The 21,559-nt window shown below is 40.1% G+C and overlaps 1 protein-coding gene across 1 annotated transcript in view; it reads right to left on the bottom strand.

Moving 5' to 3' along the window:
• Nucleotides 1–20,092: 20,092 nt before the first annotated feature.
• DCUN1D4 (defective in cullin neddylation 1 domain containing 4) overlaps nt 20,093–21,559 on the bottom strand; it is a 63,162-nt gene continuing 61,695 nt past the window's right edge. The window contains 2 exon segments of the mRNA XM_007456091.1: nt 20,093–20,148; nt 20,255–20,357. Of these exon segments, the coding sequence (XP_007456153.1) occupies nt 20,093–20,148; nt 20,255–20,357 (159 nt within the window).

The raw sequence follows: 21,559 nt of genomic DNA on the forward strand, positions 1-21,559 counted from the left end.
TAATTGGTAATGACAAATGATTTTCCATGGCATTTGTACCAAGTTTACTCACACCAGCCACAGATAAGAGTTTCAGTTGTTCCATCTCCTCACTAACCTGGGGATTGTCAGTCATTTTATGTTTCATTGTAGCCACTCCAGGGTTTGAGTAAAAGCACCTCACTGGGTTCTAATTTGTATTTCTCAGATGATTAGCTGTATGAATCATCAGATACATAATTAATGAACCTCAGATGCTTGAGTGAAATTTTTTTTAACTTTTGAGATTATTATATGATTTTCCCCTTCATGTTGTAAATATAGTAGATTGCATTGATTGATTTTCAAAAATAACTTTTCACTCTTGGAATAAACCCAACTTTATACTCTTTATCAAATTTGATTTAATATTTTAAGATTTTGCACATATACCACAAGTGAAGTTGACCTATAGTATTCTTTCTTGTAAAGTTCTTAGATTACACTGATTATAAAACAAGATTCAAAATGTTAGTGTAATCTCTTCCTCAAATGTTGGGAAGAATTCATTGGTGGGGTTATCCAAGCTTGAAGGTTTGCTTCATTTTTTTTCGTAGGAAGGTTTTTCTGTTGTTGACTTCTTATTAAGAAGAACATACAGGAAAGTGCACAAAAGGATACAGTACATTTGTTTTTTGTTTTTTGTTTTTTTTGCGGTACACGGGCCTCCCACTGTTGTGGCCTCTCCCGCTGCGGAGCACAGGCTCTGGACGCGCAGGCTCAGCGGCCATGGCCCACGGGCCCAGCCACTCCGCGGCATGTGGGATCTTCCCGGACCGGGGCACGAACCCGTGTCCCCTGCATCGGCAGGCAGACCCTCAACCACTGCGCCACCAGGGAAGCCCTCAGTTTTGAATTTTTTTAATCCTAGAATTCTCATTTTGTTGTATTTACAAGATATTCTAATTTCTCTGTTGCAATTTCCTATCCTTTCCCTTATTATGACCACATTTTCTTTTATGTTGAGCTAGTTATAATATCCACTTTAAAATTCTTGTCTACTAATTCTAATATCTGGATCATCTCAGGACCGGTCTCTGCTGATAGTCATCTTTTGAGATTCAGTTATATTTTCTGGGTTCTTCATAAGTAATTTTAGACTGTATCCTGGATATTGTGACTGTTTTGTTGTGGAAACTCTGGGTTCTGTTAAGTTCCTCCATAGAGTGTTAACTTGCTTCCATTCAAATGGCAAACTCTATTGTGTGGCAACTCAAAATTCATCTCAGCAGTTTTATCTTGAGCTGTGCTCCTTGCAAACTGCCCTGCACATGCATGGTTCAGGGATTAGGTGAAGATTTGGGCCGAGTTTATACTCAGAATTTGGGCTTTCTCCTTTTGGCTCTGTTTCTGGGATTCCCCTCTTACTTTCTAGGGGCTATCGTTGCCCTGAAATCTTTCCTCTGGTTATTTGAAAGACTGCAGGATTTCTAACAAAGTTTTACTCATCCCACGTGGTACAGACTTTGGCATGCCCTAGACTAAACGCTATCAAAAATGGCATCAACTTCCCTTCAGACTCTGCTTTTGCTTACTCTCCAGTGTCTCTGGTTGTTGTTTGTTTTTAATTTGTCTATAATATTTTACAGTTGCCACCTACAGGTGTGGCTACTTTTTAAGATTTTCTGTCTTTGTTTTTTCAGAAGTTTTCCTTGTATGTACTTAAGTCTGGTTCCTTTATATTTGTCCTGCTTGGGTGTTTGTAGGACTCTTTAATTGGGGCTTGTCATCTTTCATTAGTTTTGGGAAATTATTGAACATTATTTCTTTAAATATTGCTTCTTCTGCTTTCTCTCTCTTTTTCTAGGACTCAAATTATGTGTATTTTAGAGTTTTTCACTGTGCCATAAATCTCTTGACTTGTCTCTATATTTTCTACATTTTTTTAAGTTTCTCTGTGCTTTCATCTAGATTTTTTCTGACATCATCTTCTAGTCACTAATTCTGTCTACGTCATGTTTAATCTTCTGTTAAATCCGATCCGCTGAGTTGTTAGTTTCATCAAGTTTTCCAGTTTTAGAATTTCCATTTGATTCCAGTTCTCTGCTGAAATTCTGTCTTATAAATATTCATTTATAGTTATTTAAATTCCATGTCAGATAACCCTAATGTCTGAATCTCTGATGGATCTTTTTTCTATGGATTTTTCCCCCTTAAAAAAATCATGTCCTTTTTGTAGGCCTGGTTATTTTTTACTGATTGCTAACGTTGTGTACAAGAAATTGTAGACATAGCATGAGGTTCTGTATGATATTTTTTTAACTAATAAAAGAAAGTTTATTTCAAGTCTTCAGTAGTCTTATGGATATTAAAAAGATATTGAAAAGCAGAACAAAGAAAAATGGGTTGTGGACCTGGAACTGTGGGCACAAAGCTGCCCCATCCATCTCTCAGGCAACTGTACATCCCATACCTGCTTCTTACTGTTGCTCTTTGCTAAACGGCTTTTACTTCTGACTTATTGACATGTAAACAGTGTAAAATGTCAAGCTACCCCAAATCTTCATGATATTATAGATCTCATACTCACCTATTTCCTCCTGACTGACTCAGTATATCTTAGTTCAAATTCCTGAGGAAAAGAATATGAAAGACTCAGCCAAGGCGGTGGATTGGTACCTGTCGGGACAGGTTTGTACCCAAGGTCCAGTCACCGTATCTGGAGAGGTGTGAACTCACATGTTCCAAAAAGGCAGCAAGATCAAGCTTAGAAGTAAGTCTCAGCAGAAACCAAAGATACTCATATATAGTATGAAAACGCCAATGTCAGCATCACTAGATTTTGTGTCATTTTCTTCGTCTGTTAGCTTTCCTGAAGATAAATTACATCTCTTTGCTTTCCGTTTTAATTCTCTTTTCATGAGTGAATAGAATTTTACTTCATATATGTATGTATCACTGTGGATGATGTATTTTTTCCAGAGGAACTTTATTTCTGGTTCTGTCAGGCAGTTAGACTGAGGCAATTAACCTAATCCCATGAGGGACTGAATTGATTTGGAACTGAGCTCTAGTCCTGTGAGTACTGGTCTATTTCTAGCTCATCCTTACTCGTAGACCTCACCATGCCCCCAGCTTCTCAGGGTCCTAACCATAAGTCTGGTTACCAGAGCCCATCCTCCCTGGGACACTCCAAACTCTAGTTTTGTCCCCCTTGTCCCTGTGAAACCCCAAAATGGTCTTCTGAGCCCCTCAGCCTCTGCTTTTGCTTTCAGAATTGACAATTGTCTGAAAGGAAAAAGATGAGCCTCGGATACTAGGCTCATTTCTCTTGGCTTCTTTCTTCCTCTAGATCTTACCTAACAAATGTTCCCTTCCTTAGTAGCTTTTCAATCCCTTCAAACAGATTTTTATTATTTTGCCTAACTTTTCTAGTTATTCTTAGCAGGAGGTTGTCCAAAACAACTTAGCCACTGCAGGAAGCCAAACTTCACATATCCACATACTTCCCAAGAGTGTTATCATTTTAGAATAAGAATTGGTCTTATTTTCCAGGGTCTTTGGTCCCTCCATATTATGAAAGGTCTTAGAGCTAACTTTTACATTAATTGTTGCACCTGATGGTTTTTCTCAAGAGCTTTCTGAAAACATAGGCCAATATGGCACATTCTCTGCTCTTGTCCCATTGTCTCAAAGAGAGACCCCAAGTGCAGGAAGTGTTACCTAGTGTGAACACTTGAATGAATGTGAAATATGGCATATGAATATGAATGAATGAATATGGAAGTGTTATCTAGTGTGATATATATGTCCTCCTCTACACAACCACCACTTTTGCTTTTGATGAAGGCTGTGATTTCCTCCACTCTGCCTGCTGTATAGGTAATGACAAAGTGTTAAACTAATGGGACAGTTGAGGTAAGGTGAGAAGTTTTGAGTGGACCTGACCCACCATTATGACACGGATTTTCATGTAAGAGAAGAAACTGTCACTCCCCGACTTGTTCCCTAATAGGGTCCACAATGCATGCTGGCTGGTCTCCCACAATCACAACCACCAGATAATGGGTTCTAGACAATCTGGCTCTTATGCAATGTGTCCTTCCAGCTTCTCATCAAATAGGAGACACATTTTGAAAATGACAGGGGTTATTCAGCTATCATTTGAAAAAAAAAAACCAGAATATGTTTTCCAACCCCTCCACTTTACTAACACCTTGAAAGAGGTACAGTCTCCTATCTTCTGATGGGCCTGATATTAGGACCACCTGGGTCCATGGAGCTCATCCAGCTTGGATTTGGGGAGTACAGGATGGGGTAATGATGGAGAAGGTCAAGCTTTGCTTCTTCTTTCTATATTTCTTAAATGTGTTGTCATGCTTATGACGATGTCATAGTCCTGGGGTCAGGCCACCAGACCCATTCTTCCATTTCCTCCCACTGACCGTCAGTTCCATTTCTAGATTGCTCCCCACCAGACTGATTGTCTCCTACCTAGTTAGAGTCTTGGTCTCCCACACTTCCTTTCTCCAGAACATGCTTCAAGATCTCCTAGATGCCAGGCAGGAATCTAGCCCTGGAGATGGATGGCCCACTGGAGCACCACTGGATGAGTCCTCTTTACCTAAGCGGTCATTAATTGTCCTTCTACCTTAGTATCTCACTCTCTGCCTTGGAAAACTTTGACCTCCTCTGATGTTTGTTCCAAATTGGTAAGGAGTAGTCTGGTATTCCTGGAATTGTAATTCTGAGGCACAGCATGTCCCTTGTCCCACTTTTCCTTTTTAATCCACCAGCTGATTCCCTCCAGTGCCCCCAAATAATCACACAGATGCCATCTTCCATTGTGCCTGCAGCTCAAAAGCCACAGAAAGCCCTGGCTGGATTACACCACTCCAGGAACTTAGGAAGTTTCTCCTGCCTGCCTCAGTCTTTTCCTGCTAACTTCTTACACTTGAGGTCATTCTGCCCCAGTCTTTTGGCCATTCCACAGGAACAGGGTTGACCACAGGTTGACTTCAATTCCTACCAGGATTTGAAGACTGGTAGGAATATGGCAACTCAGCTACGGAAACTTCTACTTTGTTTCGCCGTCCCTTCACCTAGAAAACAATGCAAAGTATATGCAAGCCTTCAAGGATGTCAGGGGCCATGGCTTCACTGGGTCTCCCTTATTTCTCAAAAGGCATGTCCAGAGGTGGGTAGTCTCAGCAGTCTGCAAAGAGACAGGAGTTTCTCAGGTCAGAGGAGCCCAACGTCCAAATCCTCCCACCTTTTATATCAATTCCAGCTGGGGGCTGGAGCCTGCTGGCCATGCCACCTGGACCTAATGTCCTGGATCCTTCACTTCTTCCTGTGCCACAGTTACAGAGCCTAGTCTTATTTTTACTTTTTATTTCTCTCAGGGCAATGAGGCCTATTTCTTAATCATCTGTTCTCATTCTCCCCAGAGGCTCTTCCAAACTTTCATCTCTTTCTTTGAAACTCCTACCTCTTCTTTCTCCCTCTCAGTAGAAATCTTTGAGTCAGTCCCTGAGAAAATCAAGGCCGTAAGGCGAGAACTCTTTACTACGTCCTACCCATTTACAAACATCTGTCTCGGGAAAACTGGTCCCTCTCCTAAACCTCCACCTGTGCTTTGGGGTCCTTCCTCCTCCTTCCTTCAGTCCTTCACTCCATCACCATCTCTTTTCTCCTCTTTATCTTGAAAATACTCCAAATTCGAAACAGGAGGGAAAAGTGGATTGTTCATTGGCCATAGGAACGTGTAACTGCTAGAACTCATTTTAAACTTGTCTCTATTGATCAGTGACAGCCTTGTATCAGGATCCACATGTGACATTGGGATTTATAAGAAACATATATTTGGTCTTCATCCCAGTTCCTGACACAGAGCTCCTAAAATCCTTCGAATTTCTCTAGGTGACTAGAAACTATGGTGTCTTTTGCTATGTTAATGAGATGGGTTTTAGAAAGTCCCTAGGTAACTTAAGGAGGGGCTGGTTGCCAAGGGAACCAGAGAGGGTCTGGAGATTGAGTTCAATCACCAATAGCCAATGATTTAACTAATCAGGCCTATTATTATGAAGCCTCCTTAAAAACCCAAAAGGACAGAGTTCCGAGAGCTTTCAGGTTGATGAACACGTGAAGATTTGGGGACGGTGGTGCTCAGGAAGCATGGAAGCTCTGTGCCCCACATACCTTGCCCTAAGCATCTCTTCCATTTGGCTGTTCCTGAGTTACATTCTTTTATACTAAACTGGTAATGTAAGTAAGTATTTCTCTAAGTTCTATGAACCACTCTAGCAAATTAATCGAACCTAAGGAAGCGGTGTGGGAAATTTAGCAAATTTATAGCCAGTTAACTAGAAGCACAGGTGATAACCTGGATTTGGGATTAGCATCTGAAGTGCAGGTGCAGTCCTGTGGGACTGAGCCCTTAACCTGTGGGATCGGGTGCTGTCTCTGGGTAGACAATGTCAGAACTAACTGCCTGGTGCTGTTGGCAAACAGCCACACATCAGACCATGCCTTTGGAAGCCAGCCCCAAACTTCTGAAATCGGTCAGTCAGCAACAGCCTCGCTCCAGTGACTTCAATTCCGTGGCTGATGCTCAACCAACCCCTAAACATCCCCACTTCTGACAAATTGGCCAAAACTCTCTATAAAATTAGCAGGAGAGGGGCAACAGTAAGTCCATCAGAGAAACAAGCAGCACACGTAGGGCTTACACGCTTCCATCCGCCTCCTGGCCAACTTTCTCCACACCATGTGGGCACCCCAGCAAATTGCTGGGTGGAGACATCCATCTGGGCTCAAACCCCAGCTCCCCCACCTTCCAGCTATGTCACTTAGGACAAGTTACTCAGAGACTAACTGATCTCCTGGAAGATCAGTTAGTAGATCTTCAGGGTAGATCAGTGTAGAGCACATTGCCTGGCTGGCCGCCTTATCTTCTGAAAGGAGCTCCACAATGTTATTAAGCCAACAACTGGCCTTCTTTACTGCACCCCTCGAATCCATTACAGCCTGCTGGCAACCAACTCTCAAAACAAAATCCATGTGTGTGCACTTGGTATCAGTGTGCTAAAGTCACGACGATGACCGCGATGAACCAGAAAGACGAAAAGTCTCATTTTCTCTTGTTCAGGATCCTGCAATGTCATCTCAGGTGGTCAGAATTTTAAAAATACTCTGCCTAAAAAGACCCATGGAAGTCTGCTCCCTTATCTCCGAATCTCCACCTCTGGAGCAAGAGATGGTTACAGGTGCCTTCAGCAACCTATTCTTTTATAATAGCAGGGAGGGTGGGGCTGAGGGCAGGGGGAGTTCTCAGCAATGCAGCTGCCTAGCTGCAAAGATTTTGACACTCATTGCACAGAAAAACATATGCTGTATGAAAATTATGCCCTTTCTGATGAAGAGGGAAGAGCACAGGATCTCCGCTAGCCTGCATGCCCTCTCTGTAACTGAATGAGGGCAGTCAATGCCTCTGTGGGAGGTTTGACCCAAACACAATAGAAGCTCTGGGTCTCAGGTGAACTTGCTGCTCGCCCAGCACTGGCCTCCCATTGCTCCCCACCTCTCCCCACAGAGGTGCCCTCCACTAAGCTGTGCTGTCTGACCCTTCTCACCTCCCAGCACCTCGGCTCCCCACTCCCCTTCCAGAACCTTTGGGGTCTTCCTCTCATGTGTGTCTTCCCCTCTATGAAATGCCTAGCAGCTGGGCCTGGGGAGGGTGCTCCTGGACAACAGGCCTTCCACCCCCTCCTGCAGGGAACGTGCTGGGGTGTCCTGCATCAGCTCCTCCCATCAGGTGGGTGGGCAGGCTTATGGCCAAAGGCTCCAGAGGACAGCAGACGGTTATGCACCCCCTGACTCCCGTGAGAGGGCAAAGAGAGCATCTCATGCCTGGTGGAATCCTTGCACTTAACTAGAGCTGGACATCCCCATGGTGAACTCTGGGGATCTGGGAAGCAGTTCCTCCACCAGGGAACATGCTTTATCATCTCTTGCTTTATGCGGCTGCCTCAGTACATTCCATATGCTTTACCATTAAAGGAGATTTCTTCTGTTGGCATCTTTTCATCAATTATATTGCTATCTCTTGGTGACAACCACAAACTCTTCAGTCAACCTCTCTGCCACCTCATCGCTATCTTTGCACTGCTGCACCTCCCTAGGGACAGTCCTTGATGAGTCCCCATCTGTCCCTATAATGCTCAACTCTCCAAAAGGAACTCTCGGCTCCAACTGAGTCAGTGTCTTTCTGGTCTACCATTTGTAAGTGGTTGATGCCACTTATGCCCAATTAGCAGAAGACCACCCATCCAGAGGTCCTTCCTAATTCTTCAGTCTGTTGATTTTCTATTTACCCTGGTCCTCTCTCTGCACGCTTATACATTTTAATGCTTATGGTCCCAATTTCACATAGGAATTCTGCCTAAACATACAATTAAAGTTAACAAAGATGATTATATTGAGAATCTGAAAATCAACCTTGATGGAGGAGGAATAAGGTTTGGAAGGATTTACGAGCACTTTAAGACATGCAGAATAGGTTGTTAAAAGGTACCTATTATTTTATGCGGTGACTCTGGGAGTACATGCGAAGGATAACCCTTGTCCAAGTCCTACTCTTGAGATGGAACATGTAGGAGCCATGACAGGTAATGAAGCCAAAATAAATAATAAGCAATTAGAGACAAAATGCAGCGGCTTTCAATATACTATTAAAAGTTGGTCCAAAACTCTTTGGTGAGTTAGTTCATTGGTAACGAGTACAGCTGCAGCTCTCTTTAATCACCATACATTTATCCTAAGACTTGTAGAGAACAGTAGTTTGAATTGCAGATATTCAAATTTAGGCAATTCTGAGATGTCTCTGCTGGAAAGTGTCAGAGGAAAAACCAAACTTCCTCAGCTTACCTTCTCATGGCCAGGGTTCTTCACAATCCACATTCTTCAGAGTGATTACAAAAGAATTTCCTTCAAAGGACTGAATACATTTCTTTGGGAGAAGAGATTTACATTTTAAACGGTGTTTTAAAAAAATTTCCATTTAATTACTATAGTCATTTTTTTTCAGTTTCCAATTATTATCCTCAGCACATCCTACTTACTCACTCACCATAATTTCTAAGCAAGTACTTCTAAACTTGGGCTGATTTTTCATTAAGGCAATCGAAGATAAATGTTAGGAACAAATTCAGGGGGAAAAAAACGAAACTATTTTCTGCTGAATGTGCCAAAAGTGGCGAACGTGCCTTATTTTGGATAATCTTCTGCCCTACAAGCTTAGCTAAGTAGACAGGGCCAGAAAGCTTGATGTATTATTTCCTCACGTGATAAGTTTTTTTTTCCCTTCTAGCTATAGCAAAGTTCCACAGGCGATTCTTTTCTAAAGGAATCACAAAAGCTTTTCTCTAAGCTTCTGCCTAAAAGCTATTTTTCACATCAGAATTTGGGGATAACATTCAAATAAGTCATTTCAGTATGATGTAACCCACCTTACAGCATCATGGAAAACAGGTCCTGCCTTCCCGTAGGTTCAGACAAATGAAGAAATCCAGAAGTAGCTATTTTCCTCCTCACTTTTATAGCCCTGGAGCCTACTCAATGATCTTCCCTTTTTTTGCAGGGGTGGGGCGGGGGGTTATGTGGTTCATCTTTTGGTTCTCTTTCCTCTTTGTTCCATCATTTCAAAAAGCTATCTTTAAAAACACCCTTCCTTTAGAGTGACCTTCCTGTAAATTTTTCCCTTATAGGTCTGTCTGCAATGCACTTCAGCTGGGTTTTTCATCTGGAGCAGGCATTAGTGACTTAATCTCTCTCCAGTCTACCTTGTTCCAAACACCTTGCTGGAGAACTTTATTTCAATACCTGTTCATCTTTAGGTGGACCACTAGTATTGCCTGGAGAATACATCTCGTGTTCCTATTTTCTATTAGTGGATAATTGCCTCATGACTTCCTACTGTTTGCTGTAGCCCAGGTTAAGAAGTCCCTGTCTTAAGATTTGTCACCTCCCACTGCTTTCCATCAATTTAGGGTCAGAATTTTCCTTTATCTACATCTACCACCCATCCCCAATCTTTGTGGATGTCTGGAAGAATAGAGATTTTCCTGGTCTGACCCATAGCTTTTGGCCCAAGCTATAGTTGAACAAACCAGCTACATCACCAATTAAAAGAGTGAGGACTTCGAGTCACGCCATCACTGCGTCACGGTGTTTCTTCATCAAGCCGTGTGGCTGACAGGGATTTGGTGCTCCAGCCGGGTGTCAGGCCTAATGCTCTGAGATAGGAGAGCCGAGTTCAGGACACTGGACCACCAGAGACCTCCTGGCTCCACATAATATCAATCGGCAAGAGCTCTCCCAGAGATCTCCATCTCAACGCTAAGACCCACCTCCACTCAACGAGCAGAGAGCTCCAGTGCTGGATACCCCATGCCAAACAACTAGCAAGACAGTAACACAACCCCACCCTTTAGCAGAGAGGCTGCCTAAAATCATAAGTTCACAGACACCCCAAAACACACCACCGGATGCGGTCCTGCCCACCAGAAAGCCAAGATCCAGCCTCATCCACCAGAACACAGGCACCAGTCCCCTCCACCAGGAAGCATACACAACCCACTGAACCAACCTTACCCATTGGGGGCAGACACCAAAGCAACGGGAATTACAAACCTGAAGCCTGCGAAAAGAAGACCTCAAACGCAGTAAGTTAAACAAAACGAGAAGACAGAAAAATGTGCAGCAGATGAAGGAGCAAGATAAAACCCACCAGACCAAACAAATGAAGGGAAATAGGCAGTCTAACTGAAAAAGAATTCAGAGTAATGACAGTAAAGATGATCCAAAATCATGGAAATAGAATGGAGAAAACAAGAAACATTTAACAATGACCTAGAAGAACTAAAGAACAAACAAACAAAAGATGAACAACATAATAAATGAAATTAAAAATTCTCCAGAAGGAATCAATAGCAGAATAACAAAGGCAGAAGAAAGGATAAGTGACCTGGAAGATAAAATAGTGGAAATAATTACCACAGAGCAGAATAAAGAAAACAGAATGAAAAGAATTGAGGACAGTCTCAGAGACTTCTGGGGCAACATTAAACACACCAACATTTGAATTATATGGGTCCCAGAAGAAGAGAAAAAGAAAGGGACTGAGAAAATAATTGAAGAGATTATAGTTGAAAACTTCCCTAATATGGGAAACGACACACAGAAAGTCCCATACAGGAAAATCCAGGAGAAACATGCTAAGACACATATTAATCAAGTGATCAAAAATTAAACACAAAGAAATATTAAAAGCAGCAAGGGAAAAGCAACAAATAACATACAAGGGAATCCCCATAAGGTTAACAGCTGACCTTTCAGCAGAAACTCTGCAAGCCAGAAGGGAGTGGCAGGACATATTTAAAGTGATGAAAGGGAAAAACCTACAACCAAGATTACTCTGCCCAGCAAGGATCTCATTCAGATTTGACAGAGAAATTAAAACCTTTACAGACAAGCAAAAGCTAAGAGAATGCAGCACCACCAAACCAGCTTTACAACAAATGCTAAAGGAACTTCTCTAGGCAGGAAACACAAGAGAAGGAAAAGACCTACAATAAAAAACCCAAAACAATTAAGAAAATGGTAAAAGGAACATACATATCGATAATTACCTTCAATGTAAATGGATTAAATGCTCCAACCAAAAGACATAGACTGGCTGAATGGATACAGAAACAAGACCCACTTCAGACCTAGGGACACATACAGACTGAAAGTGAGGGGATGGAAAAAGATATTCCATGCAAATGGAAGTCAAAAGAACACTGGAGTAGCATTCTCATATCAAACAAAATAGACTTTAAAATAAAGACTATTACAAGAGACAAAGAAGGACACTACATAATGATCAAGGCATCAATCCAAGAAGAAGATATAACAATTGTAAATATTTATGCACCCAACATAGGAGCACCTCAATACATAAGGCAGATGCTAACAGCCATAAAAGGGGAAATTGAGAGTAACACAATCATAGTTGGGGACTTTAACACCCCACTTTCACCAATGGACAGATCATCCAAAATGAAAATAAATAAGGAAACACACGCTTTAAATGATACATTAAACAAGATGGCCTTAATTGATATTTATAGGACATTCCATCCAAAAACAACAGAATACACTTTCTTTTCAAGTGCTCATGGAACGTTCTCCAGGATAGATCATATCTTGGGTCACAAATCAAGCCTTGGTATATTTAAGAAAACTGAAATCATATCAAGTATCTTTTCCAACCACAACGCTATGAGACTAGATATCAATTACAGGAAAAAACTGTAAAAAATACAAACACATTGAGGCTAAACAATACACTACTTAATAACCAAGAGATCACTGAAGAAATCAAAGAGGAAAACAAAAAATACCTAAAAACAAATGACAATGAAAACACGATGACTGAAAACCTATGGGATGCAGCAAAAGCAGCTCTAAGAGGGAAGTTTATAGCAATACAATCCTACCTTAAGAAACCAGAAACATCTCAAATAAACAACCTAACCTTACACCTAAAGCAATTAAAGAAACAAGAACAAAAAAAACCAAAGTAAGCAGAAGGCAAATCATAAAGATCAGATCAGAAATAAATGAAAAAGAAATGAAGGAAACGATAGCAAAGATCAGTAAAACTAAAAGCTGGTTCTTTGAGAAGATAAGCAAAATCGATAAACCATTAGCCAGATTCATCAAAGAAAGGAAGAAGACTCAAATCAATAGAATTAGAAATGAAAAAGGAGAAGTAACAACTGACACTGCAGAAATACAAAGGATCATGAGAGGTTACTACAAGCAACTGTATGGCAATAAAATGGACAACCTGGAAGAAATGGACACATTCTTAGAAAAGCACAACCTTCCGAGACTGAACCAGGAAGAAATAGAAAATATAAACAGACCAATCACAAGCACTGTAATTGAAACTGTAATTAAAAATCTCCCAACAAACAAAAGTCCAGGACCAGACGGATTCACAGGCGAATTCTATCAAACATTTAGAGAAGAGCTAACACCTGTCCTTCTCAAACTCTTCCAAAATACAGCAGAGGGAGGAACACTCCCAAACTCATTCTACGAGGCAACCATCACCCTGACAGCAAAACCACAAAAAGACGTCACAAAAAAAGAAAACTACAGGCCAATATCACTGATGAACATCGATGCAAAAATCCTCAACAAAATACTAGCAAACAGAATCCAGCAGCACATTAAAAGGATCATACACCATGATCAAGTGGGGTTTATCCCAGGAATGCAAGGATTCTTCATTATACACAAATCAATCAATCTGATACACCATATTAACAAACGGAAGGATAAAAACCATATGGTAATCTCAATAGATGCAGAAAAAGCTTTCAACACCCATTTATGATAAAAACTCTCCAGAAAGTAGGCATAGAGGGAACTTACCTCAACAAAATAAAGGCCATATATGACAAACCCACAGCCAACATCGTTCTCAATGGTGAAAAACTGAAACCATTTCCACTAAGATCAGGAACAAGACAAGGTTACCCACTCTCACCACTCTTATTCAACACAATTTTGGAAGTTTTAGCCACAGCAATCAGAGACAAAAAAGAAATAAAAGGAATCCAAATCAGAAAAGAAGAAGTAAAGCTGTCACTGTTTGCAGATGACATGATACTATACACAGAGAATCCTAAAGATGCTACCAGAAAACTACTAGAGCTAATCAATGAATTTGGTAAAGTAGCAGGATACAAAATTAATGTACAGAATTCTCTTGCATTCCTATATACTAATGATGAAAAATTTGAAAGACAAATTAAGGAAACACTCCCATTTACTATTGCAACAAAAAGATCAAATACCTAGGAAGAAACCTACCTAAGGAGACAAAAGATCTGTATGCAGAAAACTATAAGACACTGATGAAAGAAATTAAAGATGATACAAACAGATGGAGATATATATCATGTTCTTGGATTGGAAGAATCAACGTTGTGAAAATGACTATACCACCCAAAGCAATCTACAGATTCAATGGAATCCCTATCAAACTACCAATGGCACTTTTCACAGAACTAGAACAAAAAATTTCACAATTTGTATGCAAACACAAAAGACCCCGAATAGCCAAAGCAATCTTGAGAAAAAAAAAAAAACAGAGCTGGAGGAATCAGGCTCCCTGACTTCAGACTATACTACAGAGCTACAGTAATCAAGATAGTATGGTACTGGCACAAAAACAGAAATATAGATCAATGGAACAGGACAGAAAGCCCAGAGATAAACCCATGCACCTATGGTCACCTTATCTTTGATAAAGGAGGCAAGAGTATACAATAGAGAAAAGACAGCCTCTTCAATAAGTGGTGCTGGGAAAACTGACAGCTACATGTAAAAGAATGAAATTAGAACATTTCTTAACACCATACACAGAAATAAACTCAAAATGGATTAAAGACCTACATGTAAGGCCAGACACTATAAAACTCTTAGAGGAAAACATAGGCAGAACACTCTAGGACATAAATCACAGCAAGATCCTTTTTGACCCACCTCCTACAGAAATGGAAATAAAAACAAAAATAAACAAATGGGACCTAATGAAACTTAAAAGCTTTTGCACCGCAAAGGAAACCATAAACAAGACGAAAAGACAACCCTCAGAATGGGAGAAAATATTTGCAAACGAAGCAACTGACAAAGGATTAATCTCCAAAATATACAAGCAGCTCATGCAGCTCAATATCAAAAAAACATACAACCCAATCCAAAAATGGGCAGAAGACCTAAATGGACATTTCTCCGAAGAAGATATACAGATTGCCAACAAACACATGAAAGGATGCTCAACATCACTAATCATTAGAGAAATGCAAATCAAAACTACAATGAGGTATCACCTCACACCGGTCAGAATGGCCATCATCAAAAAATCTACAAACAATAAATGCTGGAGAGGGTGTGGAGAAAAGGGAACACTCTTGCACTGTTGGTGGGAATGTAAATTGATACAGCCACTATGGAGAACAGTATGGAGATTCCTTAAAAAACTAAAACTAGAACTACCATACGACCCAGCAATCCCACTACTGGGCATATACCCTGAGAAAACCATAATTCAAAAAGAGTCATGTACCACAATGTTCACTGCAGCACTATTTACAATAGCCAGGACACAGAAGCAACCTAAGAGTCCACTGACAGATGCATGGAAAAAGAAGATTTGCCACATACATACAATGGAATATTACTCAACCATCAAAAGAAACGAAATTGAGTTACTTGTAGTGAGGTGGATGGACCTAGAGACTGTCATACAGAGTGAAGTAAGTCAGAAAGAGAAAAACAAATACTGTATGCTAACACATATATATGGAATCTAAAAAAAAGATTCTGCAGAACCAAGGGGCAGGACAGGAATAAAGATGAAGACGTAGAGAATGGACTTGAGGACACGGGAAGGGGGAAGGGTAAGCTGAGATGAAGTGAGAGAGTTGCATGGACATATATACACTACCAAATGTAAAATAAATAGCTAGTGGGAAGCAGCCGCACAGCACAGGGAGATCAGCTCGGTGCTCTGTGACCACCTAGAGGGGTGGGATAGGGAGGGTGGGAGGGAGATGCAAGAGGGAGGAGATATGGGGATACATGTGTATGTATAGCTGATTCACCTTGTTATACAGCAGAAACTAACACATCATAAAGCAACTATACTCCAATAAAGATGTTAAAGAAAATAAAATGGCCCCCAAGGAAAAAATAAATAAAAGTGTATACCTGGATCCTGTTTTCTAGGAATCTTGTTCTCTACCTCCTCTCTTGCTTTCAAGCTTCTAAAAATCTTAACATCTGTATCAGTCCTTCCTGGATTCTCTGATCTCTACACGAGGTTTCTTAGGTCCTGATAATTCTTGGCCATGTGACTTGCTTCCTTCCTCATCCATTTTCTGGCCATCCACTCTGAGCTGGAGGCCCCGCCACAGGGAAGTAAGATTCTAGCGTAGGACAGTTTTAGAAAGTGGTGACCAATGCTGACACACACTTACAAACTAAGTGGGTGGTGGCCTTGGAGATAGTAAAAATGGTCATTTCTACCTGGCTCCTGGCACATGGTAAGCACTAGGTTATTAGCTCGATGTTTAGAAATACTCTACAGTAGTAAATTTTTAATTTTATTAAAAGAATTTTAATTTTTTTTCCTCTTTGGCTGAGGACTGTTTGTACTGTCTTATTAAAATACTGTATCTGGAACTATTCTACGTTAAAGGAAACTGAAGATGCATGACGACTAAATGCACTGCTTATCCCTGGATTAAAAATAAAATAATTCTCAAGGCCATTCTTGGTACCAAGGGGGAGATTTTCATCTGGACTGTATATTAGTTAATAGTAGTGTATAAATGTTATATTTCTTGAGTGTGAGCAGTGTATTGTGGTTATAAGAATGCCCTTGTTTCAAAATATGGAGTGTCATAATGTAACTTACTTTAGGATAGTTCAGAAAAAATTCCATCTCTGTATCTATAGGGAGAAGTACACACACACACACACACACACACACACACACACACACACAGAGTAGCACAGAGAATGTGGCAAAATGTGAACAACGGAAAACGTAGGTGACAGGTATATGAGTGTTCATTATGTTATTCTTGCGTTTTTTCCGTAGCTTTGAAATTTTTCCATAGAAAAAGTTGGGGAAAAGCAAAAAAGATTAAAAAATGAAATACTTTGAAACTACCGTAAGTGATTTTTAAAGAAAAAGTCAGAGAAGAGAAGAAAGAATTGACAAATCAGTTCTGAAACCAAACACAAATACTTTTTATTTATGGGGTATCGTTTTACATCAATTCCATTAAAACCTAAAACCAGTTTGCTGTACTCAAGTTAGATGGCATTAACAGTATTTCAGTTAAGCTGGGAGTCACAGGACTTGCACACGTTTATGAAGGTAATGCAAATACTGACGACACGAAGCATTCACAGTTACAGGTTAGCTGCTGTTCACTGACAGTAACCCCCAAGAGAAATGACTTCATGAAAAAAAGCAACCCACGTTTCGGTCTCATTTACAGACACCCAACCTTTCAGTTGGTCAATGAATTCTATACATTTATTATACAATGTATGAAAGAATAAAAGATAAGGCGTACAGAGGTATTTTAGCAGTTGTAAGAATAAAAACCAAGGGCACAAACTAACTTTTAAAGCTTCCTGTATAAACTTCAAAAGCACTGTTAAGATGGAGACTGAGAGGCAACAGAAGTTTGTTGTTAATCCAGAATCTAGAGGTCTGTCTAGTCAGATGTATAAAAACTTAATTCAGAGGTCATGCTTCAAATAAGTTGCATGTAATGTTATAGAAGGTATTTATGGCAAATCAAATAAGGAAATTTCCAACCTACTGCAGCAGTAAACATCTAAAAGTTTCATTCTATTATGACAGGGTATTGCAACGTGGAGTTCAAAACATGATGGAAAGAGAAAGGGGGGAAACGTAGGTGAGAAAGAAAAACCAGAAAAAGGCACCCTCGTTCACTTGGCATTCACCCATAAACAAGTGCTTATGTAACTGAGGGACATTTTTAAGAAAAAGTGTCTTATTACCCTGGCCCCTCTTCTTCCCCTTAAAAATAACTGCACAGAATCAAGAAAACCAAGGGCAAGTACTCTGCAGTCACAAAGATTTATTTTCCAAGGGAGTTCAAAGTAATCTTGGACTTCTCTAAATTCAAAGTAATCTTGGACTTCTCTAAATACGCAAGATTATCCCTTTGGAATACTTATTTCCGTATTAGGTACATCATGAAATAGTTTTCACTATAGGGGTTTTCCAAAACCCCTATCATCAAAATGTCCATTGTGGTTAAAATGTAACATCTTCCCTGTAACAATCCTTTTATTTTAGGATTAACTGTGCTTTAGTGTTTAAAAGAGTCTCCAGTTTCTAACAATACCTTTTAAACCAATTTCATCTATGATTTATATTTGCTTTAAACAAAACTAGAGTTGATCATATTTAAGAATTGCTGCCTTTAAAGTGTAATTTTTTAACTTTATTGGATCCTTTTGAAAATGACTCAAGTTTTCAACAGATTGGAACCTGCCTATGGCCAATCGCCACTGGAGTAGCAGGCGCCTGTCAGAACAGAAGCCCTTTCAACGCGTTGGTCTCAGGAGCAGTGCTTGCTCAACATCTTCTATCCTTTGCAGATAGGAATTTGTGCAAACTGGTGCAAACTGGTGTGAATGTGTAAGGTAGAAGGGAGTCTACAACTTCTCAACAAGGAATGGTTAAGTATGCTTAATCACTACAGAGTTTTTCCAACTTCTGGTTTATTTCACAGCAAACCAAACCTTTCTATTCGGTAGAAAAAGGAAGTAACTTCATTCTACCATACCATGATTTTGTATATGCACACACACTGTATATACATATAAAATTCCTGTCTTTGGTGGTTCAGTTAGGGAAAAAAATAATATATGAAAATCTGAACACTGTTGGCAAAGAAACTGTGAAATCATGGTCAAGAGTAGCACTGTCTGTGTGCTTTACTCATTTAATGCCATTTAGAGGTTCACATTTGACCCAAAAGGTTTGGGGGCCAGATTGTGAAATAATCGGAACCTCTTCCAACCGCTGCACGTTCAATCATGGATTTTGCTCACAACTAGGCATTCACTTGTTTAAATGCACCATTAGCTTTCACTTGGTTTAAGTCGTTAGACTTTTGTGTTTTCACAAAACTTTAGGGACTAAATTAGTCATTCAATAGCACCAGATAGTTGACGGAGAAACATGCTATTTATACATTTCCTTGAGAAGGGTAAGACAAGGGGGGGAAAAAAAAAGACATAAAATACAAACCTAAAACTACCGTCCTGTTTACTCTTGTTTCCTCATGCACATAAATAACGGCTATCACCTCTCCGTACACATTACTCAGGTAATGATGAGCGGCCCCTCCAGGAAAGGTCCTACCATGTAATAGAGATTTTAGCTCAATGCTGGTGGTGTCGTGTCCACTGCCTGCAATGGACATTCTGCCAGTAAAAGCCTAGCATGAAAGAAACAAAAATGGAAAACAAAACAAAACAAAACACCTCTCACTTACAGTATAGTTCTTTTCCCCTCAAAACTAGAGAATTAAACACCATGAAAGCTTAACTAAAAATTCAAGCCACAACTAAAAGTGCTCTGCAGTTATAAATTGCCAGCAAACCATTAGGTTATCATGGAGGCGGCAAAATAAATTTTACTTAGAATGGCATAGAAAGCATCAGCAGACCAAACACTAGAAGAATGCACAAGAAAAAAAAAACAAAAACACTAAAGAAGTTTACAAAAGTTTAAAACCAATGAAAAAAAAAAGATGCAATTTTAATTTGTTCATCTGTACCTATAGTCAAACAATGCTAGCTTTCACATTAGAAAATCAAAACCTATACCCTGCATGGTGGAAATGATTTGTGGCATTGTATGTTCAATTATTCTAACTTCCATCATTTAAAAATGCTAATATTTAGGTAAACCAAATTAGATTTGGCATATGCCTCTGAAAAGTTATGACTCCCACCTCCTTCCAAAGTTGGCCTCTTAAACAATAAGGTTAATTCTGGCAACATTTGCATATGGTAACAGTTGTTCTGTCTTGTTTTCTGAAATGCTACATTTGAGACCAAATAAATGTATAATTGGTTCACCTGAAAAAAGGGACTAGAAATATGCCACAAAAATTATTTTACAATACATTTTTGCAGAAATAATCTCTAGGTGAAGCTTCTTCTTTTTATACACATATACAAAATTTAAACAGCAATATACACATAATCACAGTGAGGACGTTGGCAAATTCACCAATCTGTAGTGTAAATACAAACTGCAAAGCAGCCTTCCAAGAGAACAATGCTACACAGCAAGCAGAGCTGGCCCATTCAATAGCAAACACCAACACGTCCCTGCCAAAGGGAGACAGTGCAAGAAAAGCAGCATGCGCTTGGATACAAACAGCAATTTATGGCTAATGGTTGACATAACTGTGCTAACAGTGAATCTCTCGCTGCTATGCATAAAGTCCTAGGACATCTGTTTGTCTTTATACCATTCCACAAACTCGTCCAACAAAACTGGCCCTGAAGAGAGAGAGAACAACACGGCTATGAGGCTTCTCACAATGAGGCAGATGAGCAAATGTGCAGGGGCCGGGGGAGAGCGGGGGAACACCTGCCCCGTACTTACATGCTCCATCTTCATCGTAGTTGCTGAGGTCAAGGTTAATTGTTCTGCTAAACTCTAGCACATTGCACCACTGGTCTTTGTTAATAACTTTATATTTTGATTGCTGGTGGAGGGAAAAGTAGTATGAATTACTGACACACACAATTAACAAATGAGATGGTTTCAATTGCTGTAACAATCAACTTAATAAAGTTCACAAAGGTTAACTCTTTCCATGTGAGGTAGTTAAGCACCAATCTAACCACTGGACCACCAGGGAAGTCAGCACTAGTCTAGGAGAAGGGTGAGAGAGAGCAAGAGGGGAGCTTCAGATGACAATTTTCATTACAAAAATATTACGGGGGCTCAACACAAAACAACAAATACATCAAAGAAACACAATTTTACATCCCCAGAAGTGAAATTTCTAAACTGGCAGAAACCCTTTTACATAAAAGAGCGATAATTCCTATCCCACAGAGATGTGGCAAGGATTTAAAGAGATAACTTCTCTAATTCACGTAAAGTACTTTATTTAGTGCTTGGCACACAGTAAGTGCTAAATAAAGAGTTGCTCCCATTAATAGCCCCTGACATGAACGGCATGCTCACTGTCAACTGTTAGCTTACAGCGCACGCAGTGGTGGGCTGACTCAACGAGACCTCGCTAAGTGCTGCAAGCGGTCTCAGGACCAGGCGGTCTAGCCACTGAAGAGTTACTGCTCTAATAATTCACAACTTGAGTCTGATCATAAAAGAACTCAGAATAGCGATGAACTAGTTTTTCTCTTCCTCCCAGACAAGAAATATGCCACATGCGTATTTTAAAATACAGTATTCCTGTATAAAGATTTAAAAGTAAAACCCAGTCCAACAATGTTTAAAAATCCTCGCCACTAAAATCAGGAATACTGGAAAACAAAACAAGTACTTAAAAGCAAAGAGAGTGCACCAACCGTTTGGAGGATGCAAACACAAGAAAAGCTCAAATGAAAGGATTATTGTGCCCTTTTCAAAGAAAAATGCAAACTAATATAAGAGAGATAACAAAGCACAGACCACAAGTTTAACTTTCTAAGCAACTAAAAGCAAAACCCAGTCACCGAAACAGTTGATGGTGCTCCTGGAACTGTGCGAAGTCAAATTTGCTGGCGGCAAGGTCTTCAGCTACAGAACCCTTCACACCCAGGCTCAAATTCTGCCCAACTCTCTGAGAATAGGAACCTGTTTCTACTCATTTTCCAAACAAAGCTAACACTTCTTGGGCTTCCCTGGTGGCGCAGTGCTTGAGAGTCCGCCTGCCGATGCAGGAGACGCGGGTTCGTG

The sequence above is a fragment of the Lipotes vexillifer genome, unplaced genomic scaffold (assembly GCF_000442215.2).
Source record: "Lipotes vexillifer unplaced genomic scaffold, Lipotes_vexillifer_v1.1 scaffold42, whole genome shotgun sequence".
NCBI classification, from domain to species: domain Eukaryota; kingdom Metazoa; phylum Chordata; class Mammalia; order Artiodactyla; family Lipotidae; genus Lipotes; species Lipotes vexillifer.